Here is a 26,000-nt window from a genome sequence, read left to right as displayed (position 1 = left end):
CTGGAAAGAAAATATGTCCATAATGGGAAAGAGAGTCCTTGATGTGGGGCAAAAAAGTCCTTCAGAAGGGAAAAAAGTCCCATAGAAGTTCAAGAGAGTACATAAGTGTAAAGGGAGGTGGTTTCTCAGTAATAAATCTGTTACCTTCTGCTATAAATATATGAAAATAGAGCATAAAAACCTTGATTAAATGATACACACTATCTACCATGGCAAAGGTCCTTGTTGTTGTTGTTAGCGTCTTGGCAAATTGACCAAGGCTTAACCCTTATTGTCCAGTCTGGTGTCCTTGTCCTTAGCAAAACTATAAGTTACTATATTTTATGGGTGGGGGGGCATGTTCGACTTCAAAATGATACACACTATCTAACATGGGAAGGGACTTTGTTGTTGTTAGTGTCTTGGCAAATTGACCAAGGCTTAACCCTTATTATCCAGTCTGATGTTCTTGTCCTTAGCAAAACTATGTTACTATCTTTTATGGGGGGGGGGGGGGGTGTCATGACGAGTGTTGCAGAAGTCTTGGGAAGTGAGTGGAGGTACTTGAAGTCCCATCATCCATAGTCTGTTCTCCCCCAAACCTCACCAGAATATTGAGTTGGCCATGGGGGCTCTCTGTGCCAAGTTAGGTCTTTATTGGTATTTGGATGAGTGTCGCTGTGGTTTCAGGAAGTGAGTGAAGGCACTGCAAGTCCCATCATCCATCATTCGTCCTCCTTCAAACAGCACCGGGATGTAGGGTGGACCAAGTTTGGTCTTGCTTGGTCATTAGATGAGGGTTGCAGCAGTCTTGGGAAGGGAGTGGAGGTACTTGAAGTCCCATCATCCATGGTCTGTCCTCCTCGAAAGTGCACCAGGATGTAGAGTGGGTCATGGGGGCTCTGTGTGCCAAGTTTGGTCTTCATCAGTCATTGGCGAGGGTCTCAGTGGTCTCAGGAAGTGAGTGAAGTTACTGCAAGTCCCATCATCCATCTCCAAATTCTTCCAGGATGCACCAGGATGTAGAGTGGGTCATGCGGGCAATCTGTGTGAATTGTGATCCTGATCCATCATTGTTGGCAGTTGTAATGATCTCAGGAAGGGAGTACAGGTATTGCAAGTCCCATCATCCATGGTGCATCCTCCTCCAAACCGCAGCAGAATGTAGAATGCATCATGGAGACTCAGTGTGCCAAGTTTGGTCTTTATTGGTAATTGGATGAGGGTTGTAGTTGTCTCAGGAACTGAGCGAAGGTACTGCAAGTCCCATCATCCATGGTCCATCTCCGGCCAAACCACACCAGGGCGTAAAGTGGATCATGAGAGGTCTATGTGCCAAGTTTGGTCTAGATCAGTCATTGGATAAAGGTCACAGCGGTCTCAGAAAGTGAGTGATGGTACTGCAAGTCCCATCATCCATGGTCCATCCTCCTCCAAACTGTAGTAGGATGTAGAGTGAGTGAAGATACTGCAAATCCCTCAGGCCCTTTCCTTTCTCTTCTCATCCACTTGAGAATGTTAGAATGTTTTTTTGTTGTTTTTTTTGTCGTGTCAGGAGCAACTTGAGAAACTGCAAGTCGTTTCTGGTGTGAGAGAATTGGCCGTCTGCAACGACGTTGGCCAGGGGATGCCAGGATGTTTTGATCTTTTACCATCCTTGTGGGAGGCTTCCCTCATGTCTCCGCATGAGGAGCTGGAACTGACAGAGGGAGCTCATCCGCGTTCTCCCCGGATTCGAACCTGCGTCCTGTGGGTCTTCAGTCCTGCAGAGGTCCTGCCAATCAGAAACCATATGCAAATTTCCTTTCCCTTCTCAGCCACTTGGGAGTCTTGGAGTGTTGTGGCTGGCCAATCGGAGACCTTATGCAAATAGTACCACAGTGGCAACCAATCAGAACGCTGCCACAAACATACCCACATACAAACTTTGACTTTTATTATATACATAGATATAGATATAGAAGAGATAGATATAGATAACTAAAGATATACTCCTGTCAGTTTTAATATATAACTTAATGTATTTATATATATTACATAATTAAGTTCTATAGAAACATACAATATATATATAATTATATATCAATTTTTATATTACATATATTATATACTATAGAAAGGCATACAATATATTTTAATAAACTATATATTAAATAATTAAGTACTATAGAAAGTCATACATCCTATATATTACATATATATGATATATATATATATATATATATTAAATATATATTACACAATTTAATATATATAATTTGAATATACATTATGACATTTAATTATATATATGTATTAAATTATATATATAAATAAATATGAAATGATGTAATAATGGCGCTTTATTTTGCCTAGCAAGGTTTTGCCTAGCAAGGGCTACTGCGCATGCGCTTCAGTCCGGTAGGAGCTGCACCTGCGCGCTGAAACTTTATAACTTGTTCCAGCGGTGACGCCTGCGCAGTTGAGAATTTGAAGTCGCGCCTGCGCGTGGAGGCATTGTGAATTGCCCGCGTCTGCGGACTGAGGCGTCTCAAACCGCCCGCCGTTTAGTTTGCGCCTGCGCACTTGAAGGTTTTGAAGCTTCGGCTCGCCCTCTCTGTGACGTCACAGAGGGAAAGCAAACATGGCGGCGGCGGGAACGAGGAGAAGCAGCCATTGAGGTGAAAATTATTATTAGTGTTATATGTCTAAATAATATATTATGAGAATAGTACAATCTTAGTATTTTATATTATTATATTGTATTATTATTAGTAATATTGTATTATTATTAACATTATTATTATATATAATATATTATGAGCATACCACAATTTTAGTATTATATATTACTAGCTTGGGAACCCGGAGGTGCCCGGGTTATTTGAGAAAGGCATTGTTTGTTTTGCCAAGTGTGCTACTATCAGTTTGATAATGTGTGACGCTATTTAATAGAAAAATGCCAGTCTTTCCTTTTGCTTTTTATGAATGCTCCCATTGGAAAATGCATAAGGATTTGGGTGAACTATAATTCCCAAAATCGTGTGTCAATCCTCCCCAAACCCCACCTCTATCCAAAGTTGGCTATGTTGGATCTGTTTGGTCCAGATGCAATGTTGACTGGGTTCAGTGCTCTCTGGATAAGGATGAACTACACCCCCCCCCCACCCAATAAAAAGCATGGCCCGTATGTTCTGTTGGCCATGTTGAGTGTGTGCCAAATTTGGTCTAGATCCAAAGTCAGCTGGATTCAGTGCTCTCTGGATAAGGGTGAACTACAACTCCCATAGCGAAGGTCAATTACCCCCAAACCCCACCTGTATGTACAGTTGCCCATGTTGGGATTGTGTGCCACGCTTGGTTTAGATCTGACGTTAGCTAGGCTCAGCGCTCTCTGGATAAGAGTGAACTACAACTCCCAAAATCAAGGTAAATGCCCACAAACCCCTGCAGTATGTTCAGTTGATAATAGGTCTTCTTGGTACCGGTCTATTGGCAGTGAAGATCGCAGTTTCTCTGGATGTCAGTGTCCCCCAAACTTCTGTTCTGTTGGTCATGGGGATTCTGTGTGCCAAATTTCATCCAGGTCCATCATTTGTATGGGTCTCAGTGGGCTGTTGAAGTTGGAGATGAATCGGGTAAAGGTACTGCAAATCTCATCATCTGTGGTCCATAATACCTCTATCAGCACTAGGATGTGAAGTGGATAATGGGGCGTCTGTGTGCCAAATATGGTCCAGGAGGTCCATTGTTCATGGGGATTGCAGTGGTCTGTGGGAGCCAAATCATGTGAAGGTACTGCAAATCCCAGCATCCGTGGTCTGTCCTTCCCCAAACCGCACCAGAACATAAAGTGGGTCATGGGATGGAGGTTGTGTGCCAAGTATGGTCTTGATCTGTCGTTATTGTGAGTTGCAGTCGTCTGTGGGAGCTGAAGTGATTGAAAGTACTGCATATGCCGTCATCCATGGTCCATCCTCTTCCAAACTTCACCAGGATGTGAGGTGCGTCATGGGGCATCTGTGTGCCAAGTTTGGGTCAGGTCCCACAATCATGGGGGTAGAGGTGGTCTGTGGGAGTTGAATCAGGTGAAGGTACTGCAAATCCCATAATCTGTGGTCCACCCTCCCCCCAAAACTCACCATAATGTAAAGTGTTTCATAGGGGGCATGTGTGCCAGGTTTGGTCCAGGTCCATCCCTCAAGGGGGTCCTAGTGGTATTGAAGTGAGTGAAGGGACTTCAAATCCCATCATCTATGGTGCGTCCTCCTCCAAACTGTACCAGGATGCAAAGTGGGCCATGGGGGCTCTGTGTGCCAAGTATGGTCCCAGTCCGTCATTGTTGGGGGTCACAGTGGTGTGTGGGAGCTGAATCAATAGAAAGTACTGCAAATCCCATCATCCATGGGACATCCACCCCCAAACTGCACCACGACCTAAAGTGGGTCATTGGAGGTTTTGTGCCAAGTTTGGTCCTGATCTGTCATTAGTGTGAGTCGCAGTGGTCTGTGGGAGCTGAAGAGATTGAAAGTACTGCATATCCCATCATCTGTGATCCATTCGCCCCCAAACTTCACCAGGATGTGAGGTGAGTCATGGGGCATCTGTGTGCCAAGTTTGGTCCAGGTCCCTCATTTGTGGGGGTCGCAGTGGTCTTTGGGTACCTGATTATGTGAAGGTACTGCAGATCCCATCATCTGTGGTTCTTCCTCCTGCAATCCGCACCAGGAGGTAAAGTGGGTCATGGGGGTTATGTGTGCCAAGTTTGGTCCAGGTCCGTCACTTCTGAGGGTTGCAGTGGCCTGTGCAAGTGGGAGCCATTCAGAAAGCTGCTATATACATAGATACATGCATGCATGCATGCATACTTACTTATAGGTGATCCCTCGTCGTATGAGTAAGATTGTCTTCCAAGTGCGGTGTCCTGGCAGTGGGTATGTAGGTGACTGTGGAGCCCTATTCTTGACCCACATGTTCTCCCGCAGTGAGGACATTGGTTTTCAGGTGGAAGGTGGTCCCAGTCGGGGTTGACTTGATGTACCTTCCTCTTGGCACGTTTCTCCCTTTCACCCTCCATTCGTGCCTCTTCAAATTCCACAGTACTGCTGGTCACAGCTGAGCTGCAAGTAGAGAGCACTGAAGGGCCAGGGCTTCCAAGTTCTCTGTGTAATGTCACAGTTTTTAAGGTTGGCATTGAGCTCATCTTTAAATCTCCTTTCCTGTCCCCCAACATTCCGTCTTCCATTCTTGAGTTGAGAGTAGAGTAACTCCTTTGGGAGACAGTGATCGGGCATTCGGACAACGTGGCCAGTCCAGCGGAGTTTATGGAGTAGAAGTATTGCTTCAATGCTAGTGGTGTTTGCTTCTTCCGGCACAATGACATTTGTCCGCCTTTCTTCCAAAGAGATTTGCAGGATTTTTCAGGGGCAACGCTGATGGAATTGTTCCAGGAGTTGAGTGTGGCGTATGTAGACAGTCCACGTTTTGCAGGCATGTAATAGGGTTGGGAGGACAATAGGTTTATAAACAAGCACCTTGGTATCCCTGCGGATGCCCCAATCCTCAAAGACTCTCTGCTTCATTTGGAAAAATGCTGCACTTGCAGAGCTCAGGCAGTGCTGTATTTCAGTGTCAATATTGACTTTTGTGGAGAGGTGGCTGCCAAGGTAGCAGAAATGGTCAACATTTGCACCATTAAGCTGTATTTCTGGCATTGCAGATTGGCTTGTGCCTGCTGGAAGACCACTTTGGTTTTCTCAATGTTCAGTGAAATGCCAAGCTTCTCATATGCTACTGCAAAGGTGTTTAGAGTGGCTTGCACAGACTACGTTATCAGCATATTGGAGTTCTATAACAGATGTTGTTGTGCCCTTGTTTTGGCTTTCAGCCTGCTGAGGTTAAATAGTTGCTTTGTTTGTCTGTGCACCAAGTTTAGTCTAGGTCCAATGTGGGTTGGGTTCAGTTGGTGCGGCTGAACTAAATCATGGCTCAGTTCTTCCCAAACCCTGCCATTTTTCAGTTGCCCATGTTGGGTCTGTGTGTCAAATGTGGTCCAGATCCGTTGTTGGCTGGGAGTGCTCTCTGGATAAGGGTGAACTACAACTCCCAGATTCCCAGGGCTATCACCCCCAAACCTTACCACAATAAATTCCTCTTGTTTGCTGTGTGCCATAGGACAGGGCAGGAAAGGGTTAAGGAGAGGCAGTGGGTGGGGTCGTGCACATTCCATACAGGGAACCCTGGGATGGCTGCCTGTGGTGGAAGAAACATGTCAAATCTAGGGTGAAATTGTCCCTGAATGAAAGTATTCCTTGAGTTGTGATCAGTATGGTATTTGGGAGGACATTGGTAGGGTTTGGGTGACATGTTCATGTCGCTTGCTATCACCTTCATTGCTAGTTGAGGGAGTACCTTTGGGGTGCTCTTTGGATAAGGGTGAACTACAACTCCCAGAGCAAAGGTCAGTCACCCTCAACCCCCACCAGAATTAATAGTTAGCCATGTTGGGTCTGTGTACCAAGATTGGTCCAGATCCGATGTCAACTGGGTTCAGTGCTGTTTGGATAAGGGTGAACTACAACTCCCAAAGCCAGGATTAATCACCCCAAACCCCATCTGTATGTACAGTTTGCCTTGTTGAAGCTATGTGCCAAGTTTGGTCTAGATCAGATGTTGGCTGGGTTTAGTGTTTTCTGTATAATGGTGAACTACAACTCCCGTCCAGTTGGTCATGGGGCTTCTTTGTGCCATGTTTGGTGCTAGTCTATTGTTGGTGAGGGTCACAGTTCCTCTGGATGCAGTCGCAGTGGTCTCAGGAAGTGAGTGAAAGTACTGCAAGTCCCATCATCCTTGGTCCGTCTTCCCCCAAACTGCAGCAGGACGTAGAGTAGGTCATGGGGGGCAGGTCTGTGTTCCAAGTTTGGTCCTGATCCATCATAGATGGAGGTCGCAGTGGTTTGAGGGGGCCAAAGCGATTGAAAGTACTGCAAATCCCATCATTCGTGGTCCATCTTCCCCAAACCACACCATGACACAAAGTGGGTCATGTGGGTTCTGTGTGCCACGTTTGATCCAGGTCAGTCATTCATGGTTGTTGCAGTGGCCTGTGGAAGTGGGAGTCAATAGGAAAGTGCCCGCATACCCACATACATATGTGATGTCTGGGTTACTTGAGAAAGGTATTGTTTGTTTTGGGAAGTTTGGTAATATCTCTGGATGCAGGGTGAACTACAGGCGGGTCATCCCCCCCCCCCCCCCCAACTCCTCCAGTATGTTATGTTGGCCCCAGTTATTTGAGAAAGGCAGTGTTTGCTTTGGAGTGTTAGGTAATCTCATTTTGGTAATTTGTAGCTCTATTTCTTCCTGTTTTTTTTTTAATGAAAGCTCCCATTAGAAAATGCATAAGGATGTGGGTGAACTGCAATTCCCAAAATCGTAGGCCACTCACCTCAAACTCCACCGGTATTCAAAGTTGGCCATGTTGGGTCTGTTTGCTAGGTTTGGTCCAAATCTGATGTTGGTTGAGTTCAGTGCTCTCTGGATAAGGGTGAACTACTACTCCCAGATCAGAGGTCTTTGACCCCCAAACCACACCTGGATTCACAGTTGGCCATGTTGGGTCTGTGTGCCAGGTTTGGTTCAGATCCATAGTCAAATTGGTTTAGTGCTCTCTAGATAAGGGTGAACTACAACTTCCTGATCCAAGGACAATCACCTCCAAACCAGACCTGCATGTACAGTTGGCTATGTTGGGTCTGTGTGCCAAGTGTGGTCCAGATGTGACATCGTCTGGGTGCAAGGCTGTCTAGATAAGGGTGAACTACAATTCCCAGAGCCAATGTCATCCACCCCCAAAGACCACCTGTATGCACAGTTGGCCATGTTGGGTCTATGTGCCCAGTTTGGTGCAGATCTGACGTCAGCTGAGTTCATTGCTTTCTGGATAAGTGTGAACTACAACTACCAACATCAAGATCCATTTGCCCAACCCCGTGCAGTATTTTAAGTTGGTCATGGGGCTTCTCTGTGTCGAGCTTTGTCCCAGTCCATTGTTGGTGGAGGTCACAGTTGCTCCGGATGCAGGTGAGCTATAACTCCCATGAAGGTCAATTTCCCCCAAACATCTGCAGTATGTTCTCTTGATCATGGGATCTGTATGCCAAGTTTGTATATCCCATTGTCTGTGGTGCATCCTCCCTCAAATCGCACTGGGACATGTAGTGGGTTATGGGGGGGGGGGGGAATGTGTGCCAAATTTGGTCCAGGTCTGTCATTCATGGAGGTTGCAGTGGTCTCTGGAACTGAGTGAAGGTACTGCAAATCCCATAATCTGTGTCAAGTGTGGTCCACATTCATCATTGGTTGGGTTCACAGTGCTCTCTGGATTTAGGTGAACTACAACTCCTCTAAATTAAGGCGATTTATTTCCAAACCTCTTTAGTTGCTGATCAATTCCGGTTTGCTGTGTGCCATAGGAATGGGCATGAACGATTTAAGTGAAAGGCAGTGAGCGTGGTCATGCAAGTTTGGAGAGAGAAAGGAACCCTGGGGTGTCCATTCTGGAGGAAAACACAACATCTGAAATGGTCCCCAAAAGAAAGCATTCCTTGGGTGGATGGTGTTTGGGGAGGACATTGGCAGGGGTTGGGCTACATGTTCATGGTGCTCACTATAACCTGCAGTGTCCTTGGAGGATGTGGCTTTGTAGGCTTCTCAGCATTTTTTATTTATTTATTTATTTAGAAGTTTTATATACCGGTCTTATCACCTCCAACGAGGGACTCAGGCCGGTTTACAACAAGGGGTTCATACACAATAGTTTAGAAACATCACATCAATAATACACTAATATAAACACATTAAAGTACTATCATATAATTATATAAAGCCAAGTCGTTAGCATAAAAATCACTATTCACCCCATCCGTCCGTGTGGTCAAAAGCCATTGTCTCACTCATCAAATGCCAGATTCCAAAGCCAGGTTTTCATCAACTTTCTAAAGGTCAGGAGGGAAGGGGCAGTTCTAATCTCCAATGGGAGAGAGTTCCAGAGCCGAGGGGCCACCACTGAGAAGGCCCTGTCCCTCGTCCCCACCAAACGCGATTGCGAAGATGGTGGGATCGAGAGCAGGGCCCCTCCAGAAGATCTTACCAACCTTGATGGTTCATAGGGGAGAATCAGTTCGGACAGGTAAACTGGGCCAGAGTCGTTTAGGGATTTATAGGTCAACACCAGCACTTTGAATTGTGCTCGGAAGCTATTTGGCAGCCAGTGGAGCTGGCGCAACAGAGGAGTAGTATGCTCCCTGTACCCCGCTCCTGTTAGTAATCTGGCTGCCGCTCGTTGGACTAATTGCAGCTTCCGGGCAGTCTTCAGGGGCAACCCCACGTAGAGAGCGTTGCAGTAGTCTATACGGGATTTGGAACTATAGCCTGTTTGTGGAGGCCAGAGACTATCTGTGTAAGTGGACACCTCTGCCAAAAACACATATACACACATTTTAATTTTAATTATATGTCTTTATTTATTTATTTATTTTAAACATTTATATTTTGCCCTTCTTACCCCAAAGGGGACTCAGGGTGGAGCACAACATACAAACTACAAACATTCAATGTCAGGACGTGAATTCATTATATGCATACATAAACATTAAAAACATTTGTCTCAATATTGTGTGTATAGATATAGATTACATTGTGTTGTTACTAACTTTTTTACTTTATTTCTACCCCACTCTCTTTGCCTCTGAGGGGGACTCAGAGCGGCTTCCAAATGTGGGCAAAATTTAATGTCACAATTATACAGGAATCAAATAATGCATATCACAATTAACCAGTTAAAATCAAATGGACATATAAATACAAATTAAAAGAATTTAAAACCTGTAATACATAGCACCAATCCCAAAGTCTAGGTTGCTTCTTCTGTCGGTTCCTTGAGAGTCTATTGCACTTTAATTATACTACTTGCCAAAAGCCTGCTTCCAAAGCCAGGATTTTACTTTAAAAAAAAAACTAGGAAGGAGGAGGTTGACCTGATATCACTGAGGAGGGAGTTCCATAGACGAGGGGCCACAGCTGAGAAGGTCCTGTCTCTCGTCCCTACCAACTGCACCTGTAAAGAAGGCGGGACCGAGAACAGGGCCTCCCCTGACAATCTGAATCTCCAAGGTGGTTCATAGGGGGAGATACGTTTGGACAGCCAAGTTGAGCCATTTCCAACCTTTTTTTGACCAGGGACCACTTGATCAGAGACCACTTTGACCAGGGACCACTCTCCAACATTTGTACCTAAAAGGGTTACGAATCGGTTTTTGGTCAACGTTAGATTTGGTTTGGGTATTTTGGGTGCTGATTCAGAAAATGTCATTGGATAGACCACATCAGCTCTAGTTTCTGATACAAAACATATGCCATCCAGTAGTCGTCATCTGCTCGCCCACAGAAAACCGGATTTAATAATCTAGAGTGGATGTGATCTATCCAATGACATTTTCTGAATCAGCACACCAAATAACCCCAGGAACAGGCCTAAAAATGAAGACACCAAGGCATACCTACATGGAACGTCTCCGCTCAGGGGGAGGGAGGAGGAGAAGCAGCAGTCAGGAGGCTTGTTGTTGCACCTTTCTTGGGCAATCAGCCTCTCCCCTCCCGACATCCCTATTGCCTTGGCACTATAAGAGGGTTTCGCAAGCTCAGTTTCTCTCATTTCAATGGTGTTGTAATGATGAGGCCATGGATCATATTTTAGTTATTGCAGACCACTGGTGGTCCATGGACCACAGGTTGGGAACCACTGGTTTAGGGCTTTATATGCTAAAACCAGCACTTTGAATTGTGCCCAGTAGCAAACCTGCAGCCAGTGGATCTGACACAGCAGGGGGGTTGCATGCTCCCTGTACGCCGCTCTGATGAGCAACCTGGCTGCTGCCCGTTGGACCACTTGGATCTTCCAAACAGTCTTCAAAGGCAGCCCCAATTATTATTATTATTATTATTATTATTATTATTATTATTATATTATTATAACTTTATTTTTACCCCACTAGCATCTCCCGAAGGACTCAATGCGGCTTACATAGGCCAAGGCCTCAAAACACCATAGAGCAATACAATACCTAAAGCAAATTAAAAACAGTTAAGCAGTATAACAACAAACAATAAACAATACATCAAGACACTATAAAATTGGGCCGGGCCAGAGTAATGGGTACAAAATTAAAAGTGCTGATGTGGCAGGAGGTATGTAGGATTATAAAGTAAGTGCAGTGTGCGGTGTGCACATTACAGTAATCTCATTGAGATGTAACAAGAGCATGGACTGCTGTGTCCAAGTCTGACTTCCCAAGGTGCAGGTGCAACTGGCGCACAATCTTTAATTGTGCGAGAGCCCTCCCAGTCAATGCCAACAGATGGGCTTCCAGAGTCAGTGCCAAGTCCAGGAGGACCCCCAAACTGTAGACCTGCATTCTTATGGGGAGTGTGACCCCTCCCAGCACTGGTTGCCACTCTATAATCATCATCAGCATCGTCATCATCATAACAAAATTTTAGTTCTAACCCGCTGTTTCCCTGGAGGAACTCCGTGCGGTTTATATTTACAAAAGGCAAATATTTGATGCTGTATACAATCATAAAAACAGAAGCAAATATACATAAAAACACAACATAAAACGATAAAGTACAAATCATAATTAAAAGGTACAAAAACATAACATAAAACAATAAAATACAGATCATAATTAAAAGGACATATAAAATAAGCTCTATGGGAGAGATGATGGTTGGGCTTCCTAAAGTGCAGTAAGCAAGTACTGTTCAGATGGAATCTAGAGATAGAACATATAAGTATGAAAGTGACTCTACAGCAGTGTTTCTCAACCTTCCTAATGCCGCAACCCCTTAATGCAGTTCCTCATGTTGTGGTGACCCCCAACTATAACATTATTTTGGTTGCTGCTTCATAACTGGAATTTTGCTACTGTTATGAATCGTAATGTAAATATCTGATATGCAGAATGTATTTACGTGCACTGGACCAAATTTGGCACAAATACCCGATATGCTCAAATTTGAATACTGGTGGGGAGGGGGGATTGATCTTGTCATTTGGGAGTTGTGGTTGCTGGGATTTATAGTTAACCCACAATCAAAGAGCATTCTGAACTCCACCAACGATGAAATTGAACCAAACTTGGGGAGGGTTCGATGGGCATTGACCTTGAGTTTTGGAGTTGTAGTTCACCTTCATCCAGAGAGCAATGTGGACTCAAACAATGATGGCTGTGGACCAAACTTAGCACGAATACTCAGTGGTGTTTGGGGAAAGTAGACCTTGACATTAGGGAGTTGTAGTTGCTGGGATTTATATTTCACCTACAGCCAAAGAGCATTCTGAACCCCATCAACGATAGAATTGGGCCAAACTTCCCACACGGAATCTCCATGCCTTGAAAGGACTTGCTCACGCAAGCCTCCCTTCGGCCTCGCACTCTCTTCCCTGCCCCCACATGTGCACCATGCTGCCATGCGCTGAGCATACCTGCTCTCCCCTTCCCTGCTTGGAGTCAAAGAAACAGCCTTCTCCTTGGTTGAGAGGCTGGCCAATCACAACAGAGGAGGACTTTTGGTGGGAGGATTTGCCATCTGTTTCCACAAAGGAAGAGAAGGATAGGCGGAGAGATCATCAGCCTTCTCTGCCAAAGGGGTTCCTAAGACCACCAGAAATATATGTTTTCTGATGGTCTTTAATGACCCCTCTGAAACCCCCTCGTGACCCCCCAGGGGTCCTGACCCCCAGGTTGAGAAATGCTGCCCAACAGCGTGTTATCCCTTAAGTAAGAAAGCATTCAGGAGAGGGTGTTTTTTCTTCTTCAATATTCATCTCTTCTATAGGGTATGGAGCATAGATGAGTTTTAAGATATTTTTAAAAGGAGGGGAGGGAAGGGGCTGTTCTCGGTTCACTAGGGAGGGCGTTCCAGAGACTGGAGCAACTACAGAGAAGGCCCTCTCTCTTGTGCCCACCAGCCATGTTTGGGATGGAGGTGGGATTGAGAGGACGACCCCCTCAGATGATTGCAGGGGCCTAATGGGATTGTAAGTCAGGATGCAGGTTCTAAAATAGTCTGGGCCCGAACCGTTTAGGGCTTTATAGGTAATAACCAGCACTTTGTATTTTGCCCAGAAACAGACCGGCAGTCAGTGGAGCTACTATAACAGAGGAGTTGTTTGCTCCCCGAACAGCACTCTAGTTAGCAACGTGGCTGCCAATCTTTGGACTAATTAAAGCTTCCAAACTATCTTCAAAGGCAGCCCCATGTAGAGGGCGTTGCAGTAGTCCAATCAGGATGTAACATGGTCTACCATGGCCAGGTTCTGCGTCTCAAGGTTATGGGCACAGGTGGCGCACAAGTTTTAATTGCGCAAAAGTGCTCCTGCCCATCGCCCACACCTGGGGTTCCAAGGTCAGCTATGAGTTCAGGCACACCTCCAGACTGCAAACCTGTGTCTTCGGGGAGTGTGACCCCGTCCAGCAGGGGCTGAAACTCCACACTCTGAGCTGTCTTACGATTGACCAGGAGGACCTCTGTCTTGTGGTTTAGCTTGTTGGCCCCCATCCAGTCCATCACTGATGACAGACACCTGATTTGGATCAGAACAGCATTCTTGGCTTTAGGTGGAAAGAAGTAATAGAGTTGGGTGTCTGCATAAATTTGACACCAAACTCCAACACTCCGGATGATCTCTCCTAGCGGCTAGGGGGAGGATGGACCACGGATGATGGGATTTACAGTACCCTCACCCACTTCCAGAGAACATTGCGACCCCCACAAATGACGGACCTGGACCAAACTTAGCACACAAACTCCTCAGGACCAAGAGAACACACGGGAGATATTTGGGCAAAATTGATCTTGATTTATGGCAGTTATAGTTCACCTTCATCCAGGAAATTGTGACCTCCACCGACAATGGCCCAGGACCAAACTTGGCACAAAGAAGCCCCAAGACCAACTGAACATACTGGAGGGGCTTGGGTGAAATTGACCTTCATTTTGAAGAGTTGTAGTTCATGCACATCAAGAGAGCACTGAACCCAAACGACGACAGATCAGGACCAAACTTGGCACAGAGCCCCAACATGGCCAACTGTGCATACTGGCAGGGTTTGGGGGTGATTGCCCTGGGAATCCGGGAGTTGTAGTCACCCTTAACCAGAGAGCACTGAATCCAACCGACGAATGATGTGAACCAAACTTGGCACACAGACCGAACATGCCCATCTGTTAATACTGGCTTGGTTTTGGGGTGATTACCCTGGGAATCTGGGAGTTCGGCACACAGACCGAACATGCCCATCTGTTAATACTGGCTTGGTTTTGGGGTGATTACCCTGGGAATCTGGGAGCCAAGATATCATTGAACCCAGCTGATGTTGGATCTGGACCACAATTGGCACACAGACCCAACATGGTCAACTTTGAATAATGGCAGGGTTTGAATAGTGGCTGGAAACCAATATTACCAAGCTTTGCAAAATAAACAATGCCTTTCTCAAATAACCTGGTCACCGCCAGGTTCCCAAGCTAGTATTATATAAAATGTATTCTTTTTCATTGTATTTTTTTATTTCAGAAGGATTATGAGTGAAAATGATGTTATTTGGGCATTATAGGACCCCAGAAATGGCTGCACCTCAACACAGCTATATTTTGGTAAGCCTTTTAAAATCTTCTATCTATTTTCTATCTAAACACATATAATAAAAGGGAAAATGTGTATGTGTGTGTGTGGCAGAGGTGATCACATACACAGACAGCCTCCCACCTCCACAAACAGCTATAACCTGTCCTTGTGTAATTGATTCTCAATACTTACAGCATGCTTGGGTCTAATTCTTACATTTACTTACATTCACTTAAGACAATGGTTCTCAGCCTGTGGGTCCCCAGATATTTTGGCATTCAACTCCCAGGAATACTAACAGCTGGTAAACTGGCTGGCATTTTTGGGAGTTGTAGACCAAAACACCTGGGGACCCACAGGTTGAGAACCACTGACTTAAGAAATGACATACTTAAAAATTCCAACTTAAGCCACAGTGCTGAAGAGCCAGCAAAAGCCCTTCCTCCAAGGACATTTCAGGTTACAGCGGGCGCCATGAACATGTAGCCCAAACCCTGCCAATGTCCTCCCCAAACACCATACTGCCCACCACCCAAGTGAAGACTTTCATTTGGGGACAATTTCATCATAGTTCTTTATCTTTCCATTGATGTGGAATTTGCATGACCCTGCCCACTGCCTCTCCCTTGACTCTTTCCTATGGCACATAGCAAACAGGAATTTATCAGCAACTGAACAAAATGTTTGGGGAGAATTGACCTTTATTTATAGGACTTTAGTTCACCTACATCCAGAGAGCACTGTGAACCCAACCAACGATGGATCTGGACCAATCTTGCCATGGATTATGGGATTTGCAGTACTTTCGCTCACTTCCTGAGACCACTGCGATCCCATGAATAACTGACCTGGACCAAACTTGCCGCACAGACCTCCCATGAACCACTTTACGTCTTGGTGCAGTTTTGGAAGGATAGACCACAGTTGATGGGATTTGCAGTAACGTCATCCACATCCAGAGTACTGATGATGGACCTGAACCAAACTTGCCACATAGATGTACTTTACATGATGTACTTTACATCCTAATGAGTTTTGGGAGAAGATGGGACCAGGGACGATGGGAATTGCAGTATCTTCACTCACTTCCAGAAACCACTGCAACCTGCATGAATAATGTACCTGGACCAAATTTGACACAAAGACTCTGTCCTGGTTAGGATTGGAGGAAGATGGACCACAGACAATGGGATTTGCAGTTCCTTCACCCATTTCCACATACCACTGCAATCCTCATGAATGACAGGCCTGGACCAAATTTGAGACACAAAACCTCTATGACCAACAGAACATACTAGAGGCGTTTGTGGGGGGACTGACCTACTCACGTGGAAGTTGTTAGTTCACCCTGCACCCAGAGCACTCTGAACCCCACCAGTAACGGATCTGGGCCAAACATGACAGATAGAATCCGGGTGACCAACACAACATACTGGAGGTGTTTGGTGGGGAGGGCGGGGGCGACCTACCTGTGTGGGAGTTGTAGTTCATCCTGCATCCAGAGCACCCTGAACTCCACCACTGATGGATATGGACCAAACTTCAAACACAGACCCCTGGTGACCAACACAACATATTGGAGGTGTTTTTGTGGGGACTGACTTATCCGCGTGGGAGTTGTAATTCACCCTGCATCCAGAGCACTCTGAACCCCACCAATGACGGATCTGGACAAAACTTGGAACACAGAACCCTGGTGACCAACAGAACATACTGTAAGAGTTTGGGGAAGGACTAACATACCCATGTGGGAGTTGTAGTTCCGTGTGCACGCAAAGAGCATCCCGAACCCCCTAATGGCGTATCTGGAACACACGTGGCACACAGAACCCTGATAGCCAACAGAACATACAGGAAAGGTTGGGGAGGGAATGACCCACCCGTGTGGGAGTTGTAGTTCACCCTGCATCCGGAGCACTCTGAGCCCCATCAGTAACGGATCTGGACCAAACACAGACCCAACGTGCCCAACTGTGAATACAGGAAGAGTTTGGGGGTGATTGCCCTGGGAATCTGTGTCTGTGACCCTCACCGACAATGGACCGGGACCAAACTTGGCACAGAGAAGCTCCGTGACCAACTGAATATACTGCAGGGGGTTGTGGGAATTGACTGGTTTTGGGAGTTGTAGATAACTGCATCCAGAGAGCACTGGAATCAGCCAACGTTGGATCTGGACCAAACTTGGCCCACAGGTGCAACATAGCCCACTGTGCATACAGGCCTGGTTTTTGGGGGGGGGGGATTGACACATGATTTCGGAATTGTAGTTCACTCACATTGTTATGTATTTTCTAATGGGAGCATTCATAAAAACCCCAATGAAAACCGATTTTTTTCCTAATAACTTACTTAGGCGATCCCTCATAGCCCAAGGATGATGGTCCTCCAAGCATCGTGTCTTGGCGGTGGGTCCGTAGGTGGCTGTGGAGCCCTATTCTTGATCTGCATGTTCTCCCACAGTGAGGACATCGGTTTCCAGGTGGAAGGTGGTCCTGGTCAGGGTTGGCTTGATGCCCCTTCCTCTTGGCAGGTTTCTCCCTTTCACCCTCCATTCGTGCCTCTTTAAATTCTGCAGCACTGCTGGTCACAGCTAACCAGTTAGAGGGTCAGGGCTTCCCAGTTCTCTGTATCTATGCCACAGTTTTTAAGGTTGGCTTTAAGCCCATCTTTAAATCTCTTTTCCTGTCCACCAACATTACGTTTCCTGTTATTGAGTTGGGAGTATAGTAACTACTTTGGGAGATGGTGATCAGGCATTCAGACAACGTAGCCAGTCCATTGGAGTTGATGGTGTAGGAGTATTGCTTCAGTGCTAGTGATATTTGCTTTTTCCAGCACACTGAAATTTGTCCGCCTGTCTTAAGAGATTTGCAGGATTTTTCAGAGGCAACGCTGATGGAATTGTTCGAGAAGTTGAGTGTGACGTCTGTAGACAGTCCATGTTTCACAGACATATAGCCGGGTTGGGAGGACAATAGCTTTATAAATAAGCACATCGGTATCTCTACAAATGTCCCGATCCTCAAACACTCTCTGCTTCATTCATAAAAATGCTGCACTCGCAGAGCTCAGGCTGTGTTGTATTTCAGTGTCAGTGTTGACTTTTGTGGAGAGGTGGCTGCCAAGTAGCGGACATGGTCAACATTTTCTAATGTTACACCATTAAGCTGTATTTTTGGCATTACAGAGGGATTGGCTGGTGACTGCTGGAAGAGCACTTTGGTTTTCTTGATGTTTAGTGAGAGGTCATGCTTCTTGTATGCTTCTGCAAAGGTTTTAAGAGTGGCTTCTAGGTCTTTTTCTGAATGTGCATAGACCACATTATCATCAGCATATTGGAGTTCTATAACATGTTGTTGTGACCTTGGTTTTGGCTTTCAGTCTGCTGAGGTTAAATAGCTTGCCATCTGTCCGATAGATGATTTCCATTTTGGTAGGAAACTTCCCATCAATAAGTACAAGTGTCATAGCAATGAAGATGGAAAATCAGGTTGGGGCAATAACACATCTATGTTTGACACCTGATTCCATCTTAAATGGGTCACTTTGGGATTCACTGCTGTCCAAGACTGATGTCATCGTGGAGGAGCCGCAGGATGTTCACAAATTTGTCAGGGCACCCGATTTTTTGGAGGATGGCCCAGAGAGCGCTGCGATTCACTGTGTCAAATGCCTTTGCAAGGTCAACAAATGACATGTACAAAGGTTGATTTTGTTCCCTGCATTTTTCTTGGAGCTGTTGTGCAGTGAAGATCACGTCCACTGTTCCGCTGGAGGGCTGGAAGCTCTTCTGGGATTCTGGGAGGGGTGTCTTCTGAGACAGGTAGAATGTGGTTTGCAAGGATTTTCCCAGCCGAGGTTAGAAGGGAGAGACCTTGATAGTTTCCACTGTTTGTTCTTTCCCCTTTTTTGAAAAGGATGATGATGGTGGCGTCCTTGAAGTCTGCTGGGATTTTCTTGGTCACCCACACTTTTTCTATGAGCTGGTGGAGTTGTTGTGTCAGCTCAGGTCCTCCCTCTTTAAAGACTTCAGTAGGGATCCCATCAGGTCCACTGGCTTTGTTTTGCTTTTTTTGTTGGCTGATGGCATTGCTGAGTTCTTCCAAACTAGGCAGTGCTGCAAGCTCATCCTTGGTTTGTTGTTGCAGGATTTGCGAGAGAACCTCTTTGGCCATGTTGGAGCTGTGATTAAGGAGGTTTTTGGTAGTGCAAAATCCCCAGGAGGATGATTTTGTCCTCGTTAGGTATTTCCAACTGACAGTAAAAATTTTCCTTGAGGACTTCATTAGCATATAGTGTTGGTGCATAGGCACTTATGATGGTTGCCTGTTGGTTTTTGGCAAGGTTAATTCGGAGGGTTGAGAGTTGTTTGTTAATGCCAATGGGTGCTTCGGTCAGGTCCTTCACCAGGTCGTTTCTGATAGCAAAGCCAACTCTGTGTGTTCTTCGTTCTTCTTCAGGCAGACCGTTCCAGAAGAAGTTGTAGCCTCTTTTTTATTCCTTCAACTGTCCTCCTCCTGACCTTCTCAACTGACCTTCTCAACCTCTGAGGATGCTTGCCATAGATGCAGGCGAAACGTCAGGAGAAATGCCTCTAGAACATGGCTCTATAGCCCGAAAAAACCCACAAGAACCTTGTCCTTCTCCTGCTCTCCGGGTCTCCTGAAGTGCTGCTTTGTCAATGTTAAAGTATCTCAACTCCCTTGCAATAATAGCAGTCCTGTCTTCAGAGCGTTCACTGTCAGTGTTGTCCAACAGTATCCGTGCGTTCCATGTTCCAAAGTTCATTTTTCTTTTTTGGCCGCAGGGTGGTGATCCCTCTGGACGTGGCAGTCCAGTCAGGGGTAAGAGAGGCAGACTATGTTTAGGGCACCTTTTCTAGCCCCCTCTCTGTGTGGGATGAGCAAAGTGGATCCTAAAAAGGGCTGCTCAGTCATGGATACAGCTGCCAGACTACTCAGCTGCCTCGGACCTTGAGGTAGAACAACTGAATCCATATCCACTGCCCATGTGCCGGTCTGTAACTAGGGGCTTCCAGATTTCACAATCCTGCCCATTGCCACTTGCTGATCATAGAATCATAGAATCAAAGAGTTGGAAGAGACCTCATGGGCCATCCAGTCCAACCCCCTGCCAAGAAGCAGGAATATTGCATTCAAATCACCCCTGACAGATGGCCATCCAGCCTCTGTTTAAAAGTTTCCAAAGAAGGAGCCTCCACCACACTCTGGGGCAGAGAGTTCCACTGCTGAACGGCTCTCACAGTCAGGAAGTTCTTCCTAATGTTCAGATGGAATCTCCTCTCTTGTAGTTTGAAGCCATTGTTCCACTTCCTAGTCTCCAGGGAAGCAGAAAACAAGCTTGCTCCCTCCTCCCTGTGGCTGATCGCCATGGGACCCTGTCCCTGATCGCCATGGGACTTTTGTTGATATGTTGGGTTTTTTTTGAAGACGCCTGTGTGTGAGTTTTTTTAATGTGTGGAGGTTGGTGTACAGCCGATCAACACACAGTCTTCACAAAGTGAGGTCCCATTCAGTGACATGGTTAACACGACGATGGTGGCTTCTCAATCTGTTGCAGCCTTCTTCTGCCTTCACAGCTGTTGTAGCATGTACCATGTTATCCTCCACCTGATCCGCAGTAGAGGTCTTGATTGTGCTTGATTTGGAACCTCCCCTGCAGCCCCGCCTGGGAGTGCATGACTCCAGTGGTTACGCCCGCAGGTTCATTAGAACACGCAAGCCCCCTCACCACAACAAGGTGACAATCCATTGAGGGGGTTTTCTAATAAATAGTGTTACTAATTAACTAAATGGTATTACTTAACACCCCAAAACAAACAATCGCAGGGTACCCAAGCTAGTATGTATGTGTGTATATAAAGGAAAGAATGGAAATACATTAAAATTAAGACAAAGCTATTAGAATTTATGTATTAAAGTTAATTAAAATAAATGTATTAAAGCTTATGGATCAAAGTAAATTAAAACAAGTATATTAAAACAAATTAAAGTATTATAGTTTATGTATCAAAGTGAATTAAAATAAATGTATTAAAATTATTTAAAACAAATGTTTTAAAATGTGTTGAAATGAATGTATCGAAGTGTTAAAATGAATTAAAATGTATGTATCAAAGTGGATTAAAATAAATATATTAAAACAAATAAAAGTAAATGTATTAAATTCAAATAAATATATCGAAGTGAATTAAAATGAATGTATTGAAATGAAAAAAATAAATGCATTAATGTGGATTAAAATAAATGGATTAAAATGTATGTATCATTCATTAGATTTTGATTTATTAGAATTTAAAATAAATATTAAAGTGAATTAAAAACCACATTATCAATAAACTGTTGTTAACATTAATTAATTTTTAATTAATGGCTAATTCATTAAATAGGCCGGTTTGAGGGCTGACCACCTGAACAAGCCTTTTGCCCAGCGATGCCTCGATTTACAGACCGTCATTCAGGAGTTCCCTGCCAAAGTAAGGAAATAAAAATATATGATTTTCTTTATTTGTTGTACAGTATTTATATATATGCATAGATATATACATACAAAGTTATTTTATAATATATTCAAAATCCTTCAATATCTTATATTATTTAGGTTACACACACACTCTATAATTTTAATGTACATAAATGTGTAAATTGTTTTATATTTTATGTGAGTTGTGTTCTATATATTGTATCATACTCATGAGATTAGACTGCATATATATGTGTGTGTGTGTGATATTTTCCCATTTTATTTATTAAATAACATAATTAATAAATATACTTGTATTAATTTGCATTTTTTCAATTAGTATTTATTCAATTGTTACTTATTAATTTGAAATTCAGTAAATTTTATTTGTTCAATTTGTATTTATTTAGTAAATTTTAAATGTTTTATATTTATTCAATTTTATTTTTGAATGTCTTAATAATGCACATATTTTTGTCAAATCCAAGATTTTATTATATTAAATCAAGATTTAATGGATTACATAGATGTTCTGTTTTTTACTAAATTAATATTTATTTTATTAAGTTGATATTTTATTTGTATTAAATAGATACTCTATTTGTAATTAAATTAATAGCTTATGTTTTGATAAAACACACCAGTGACTTCTCTTTCTTCAGGAGCTGCACACCATTTTCCCCTGGTTGGTGGAGAGTATTTTTGGGAGCCTGGATGGGGCCCTTGTGGGCTGGAACCTGCGCACATTGCAAGGAAGGACCAACCCCACAGATTACAACATCGCCCTCGAATTCCTTGATCCCGGGTTAAAAAACATTTACAATCTTGGATATTTAAAGCAATAAGAGATTGCGTGTCCAAATATCAAATAATCTTCATTTTTAAGCAATTCCTGAAGAGATTCCCCCCCCCCCCCAAATACCCCAGTTTTTAAGCATTGCTGCGTGTTTTCCAGGCTGTCTGGCCATTTTCCAGAAGCATTCTCCCCTGATGTTTTGCCCACATCTATGGCAGACAACCTCAGAGGTTGAGGGCTGTTAGAAACTAGGCAAGTGAGTTTTATGTATCTGTGGAATAATGTCCAGGGTGGGAGAAAGAACTCTTGCCTGTTTGAGACAGGCGTGAATGTTGCAATTGGCCTCCTTAGCATTGAATGCTCTGCTATGGCTGACTGATGAACCAACCTGGACACAGCATATTATTTGAGAACACAAAAATCTGGACCATTCTTAACAGCTACCATGTCAGACTACACAGAGAAACAATTGAAATCCACAAGCATGTGGACAATTTCAAGAGAATGGAGGAAACCATGGAAATGAACAAAATCTGGCTCCCAATATTTAAAAAATCTAAAATCAGGACAATAAATAAAGAGCAGCACTTAGAAAACAGAGGAATTCCAGAGAGGAAACAATCAGGGCCAGGTTACACCTTCCAACAAATGATTCCCTCAGGAAGGAAGCAGCCAGGCTTTTGAGCTGCAAGGCTATTAAATGCTAATTAAGGTGGCCAATTGCAACATTCACACTTGCCTCCAACAGAAAAGAGTTCTGTTTCCCACCCTGGACATTATTCCACAAGTGTGTGTGTGTGTGTGTGTGTGTGTGTATGTATGTATATTTTTTTTATACACACACACTCACACACACACCTCGTATATTCCGGCATATAAGACAACTGGGCATATAAGACGACCCCCAACTTTTCCAGTTAAAATATAGAGTTTGGGATATACTCGCCGTATAAGACTACCCCTCTTCCAACACACACCAAATAAAATTTTTAAAAGCATCAGATTTGATTTCAATATGGTAATCTTCCTATTACTGTACCTCCTTCTCTGCCTCTCAGATCTCACACATGCGCACCTGCACCACTTCACTGCAGTATTCAGGAGCGAGATCTGAGAGGCAGAGGAGGAGGTACGGTAATAGGATACAAGGGTGGGCCAGACAGGTAAAAGAGTTGTATTTTTCTGGGCCCAGAGCCACTCTATCTCTTTTTTCCATACCCCGGGCGCCCCGGACGCCTGCAGCTTGCTCCGCCCTTCACTTACACCTTCCTGGTGAGGCGCCCCTTCACCTCACCATCGGGACCGCATTAAGTCCACGAATCCTGATGAATGGATTTTCTTCTACCGTACTTCTACAGCATCACCCTTAATGCTTTCATACAGTCGCTGCATACGGCAGGGACGTGGCCACGGCCATTTTTGAGCTCCCCACAATATGCAGCAACCACAGATTCTCCAATCCGGATTGGAAGTTTCAATCTGTAAGACGACTCCTGGAGTATAAGACCATTCCCGTATACAAGACTACTCCCATGCATAAGGCTACTCCAGCGTATAAGACGACTCCAGCGTATAAGACGACCCCTGACTTTTGAGAAGATTTTCTTGGGTTAAAAAGTAGTCTTATACACCATAATATACGGTGCATATACACACACACACATATACACACACCACTTGCCTAGTTTCCAGCAGACCTCACAACCTCTGAGAGACTGTGTAAAAACAGAAAAATGTCCTGATTTTAAAGCATTTCCTGAAGGGATTTTGTATAACACTCTTGGAAGCATTTTCCGAAGAGATTTTATGTAAATTAATTTTTTTAAAATCTTAATATTTATGTAAAAATATTAAAAATAATAATTTTAAAGAATTTTTGTTGTGATTTTTTTGTCAAAAAATTTAAGAAATCCAATTTTTTATGTCAAAAAATTAAAAGTTATTAATTTTAAAGCATTTTCTGAGGCGATTTTCTTTCTCGCAAAATTAAGAAATCCTAATATTTAACATAAAAATTTAAAAATTCTTATTATTCAAATAGGAAATTTGAATATTTAATGTTACATAATGAAATTTAATGTCATACATATTTTTCAATCATATTTGTTCTTCCGTTTCCTCAGAGGCCCAATGATGGAGCTGGTCTACAAACTCCAATCAGAGGAATATCGATACGACTTTCCCGTCTCTTACCTTCCGGCAAGTTCTCTGTATTTTATATTTATGCCTTTAACTAATCAAAATAATTACTATATTAATCCTAATTTCTCGAAATATCTTTTAGGCCCCAGTGAAAGCATCGATCCAAGACCGGATACTTCCGGAATGTTCTTTGTATCACAATAAGGTCCAGTTTCCTCAATCTGGAGGAGGCCTAGGATTGAGTTTGGCCCTCAGTATCCTTTGAATTAATGCCATTAAAATACCATATTTATAATATTAATACTATTTATAATATTAAAAGTATGTCTAATATTAATAAATAGATTGGGTGCCCAGCAGTGCCCAGGTTATTTGAAAAAGGCATTGTTTGTTTTGGGGTGTTAGGTAATATAATTTAGTTAATTAGTAACACAATTTATTAGAAAAAAGCCAGTCTTTGATGTAGTTGTTTATGAATGCTCCCATTAGAAAATGCATAACGATGTGGGTGAATTACAATTCCCAGAATCGTGGGTCAGTCCTCCCCAAATCAGGCCTTTATGCACAGTTGGCCATGTTGGGTGTGGGTGCCAAGTTTGGTCCAGATCTGTCATAGGCTGGGTTCAGTGCTCTCTGGATAAGGTGAATGACAACTCCCATATACCAAGGGCACTCACCCCCAAATCCTGCCAGCATTTACAGGTGGCCATGTTGGGTCTGTGTGCCAAGTGTGGTCCAGATCCGTCATTTATTTATTTATTTATTTCGTGTACTTCTACCCCGCCCTTCTCAACCCCCGAGGGGGGACTCATTAGCTGGCTGCAGTATGCAGGTGAATTGTTGTTGTTCATTCATTCAGTCGTCTCTGACTCTTCGGAGACCTCATGGACCAGCCCACGCCAGAGCTCCGTCGGCCATCACCACCCCCAGCTCCTTCAAGGTCAGTCCAGTCACTTCAAGGATGCCATCCATCCATCTTGCCCTTGGTCGGCCCCTCTTCCTTTTGCCTTCCACTTTCCCCAGCATCATTGTCTTCTCTAGGCTTTGCTGTCTCCTCATGATGTGGCCAAAGTACTTCAACTTTGTCTCTAGTATCCTTCCCTCCAATGAGCAGTCGGGCTTTATTTCCTGGAGGATGGACTGGTTGGATCTCCTGGAGGTCCAAGGCACTCTCAGAACTTTCCTCCAACACCACAGTTCAAAAGCATCTATCTTCCTTCGCTCAGCCTTCCCTAAGGTCCAGCTCTCACATCCGTAGGTTACTACAGGGAATACCATGGCTTTGACTAGGAGGATCTTTGTTGCCAGTGTGATGCCTCTACTCTACTATTTTATTGAGATTGGACATTGCTCTCCTCCCAAGAAGTAAGCGTCTTCTGATTTCCTGGCCACAGTCTGCATCTGCAGTAATCTTTGCACCTAGAAATACAAAGTCTGTCACGACCTCCACATTTTCTCCCTCTATTTTCCAGTTGTCAATCATTCTTGTTGCCATAATCTTGGTTTTTTTGATGTTTAGCTGCAACCCAGCTTTTGCGCTTTCTTCTTTCACCTTGATTAGAAGGCTCCTCAGCTCCTCCTCGCTTTCGGCCATCAGAGTGGTGTCATCTGCATATCTGAGGTTGTTAATGTTTCTTCCAGCAATTTTCACCCCAGCTTTGCATTCCTCAAGCCCCGCACATCGCATGATGTGTTCTGCATACAAGTTAAAAAGGTTGGGTGAGAGTATGCAGCCTTGCCGTACGCCTTTCCCAATCTTGAACCAGTCTGTTGTTCCGTGGTCAGTTCTGACTGTTGCTACTTGGTCCTTGTACAGATTCCTCAGGAGAGAGACAAGGTGTTTTGGTATGCCCATCCCACCAAGAACTTGCCACAATTTATTATGATCCACACAGTCAAAGGCTTTAGAATAGTCAATGAAGCAGA

The 26,000-nt window shown here is 44.1% G+C and overlaps 1 protein-coding gene across 6 annotated transcripts in view; it reads left to right on the top strand.

Moving 5' to 3' along the window:
- Nucleotides 1-2,550: 2,550 nt before the first annotated feature.
- Nucleotides 2,551-26,000, top strand: part of SMPD4 (sphingomyelin phosphodiesterase 4) — a 38,843-nt gene continuing 15,393 nt past the window's right edge. For 2 of the 6 annotated variants that reach the window (XM_060785241.2, XM_060785238.2), the window contains exons 1-6: nucleotides 2,551-2,639; nucleotides 14,600-14,679; nucleotides 21,063-21,149; nucleotides 21,799-21,941; nucleotides 24,056-24,131; nucleotides 24,217-24,328. In XM_060785241.2, coding sequence (XP_060641224.2) covers nucleotides 14,617-14,679; nucleotides 21,063-21,149; nucleotides 21,799-21,941; nucleotides 24,056-24,131; nucleotides 24,217-24,328 — 481 coding nt within the window. In that variant the 5' untranslated portion in view covers nucleotides 2,551-2,639; nucleotides 14,600-14,616. Of the gene's footprint in view, nucleotides 2,640-14,599; nucleotides 14,680-18,383; nucleotides 18,477-20,319; nucleotides 20,414-21,062; nucleotides 21,150-21,798; nucleotides 21,942-24,055; nucleotides 24,132-24,216; nucleotides 24,329-26,000 lie in introns of those variants that run through there. The other 4 variants (XM_060785239.2, XM_060785242.2, XM_060785244.2 and 1 more) reach the window with 4 other exon arrangements.

The sequence above is a fragment of the Anolis sagrei genome, chromosome X (assembly GCF_037176765.1).
Source record: "Anolis sagrei isolate rAnoSag1 chromosome X, rAnoSag1.mat, whole genome shotgun sequence".
Lineage (NCBI taxonomy): Eukaryota > Metazoa > Chordata > Lepidosauria > Squamata > Dactyloidae > Anolis > Anolis sagrei.
Note: the sequence above shows the minus strand (reverse complement) of the source record. Positions and strands in the feature narration are given on the sequence as shown.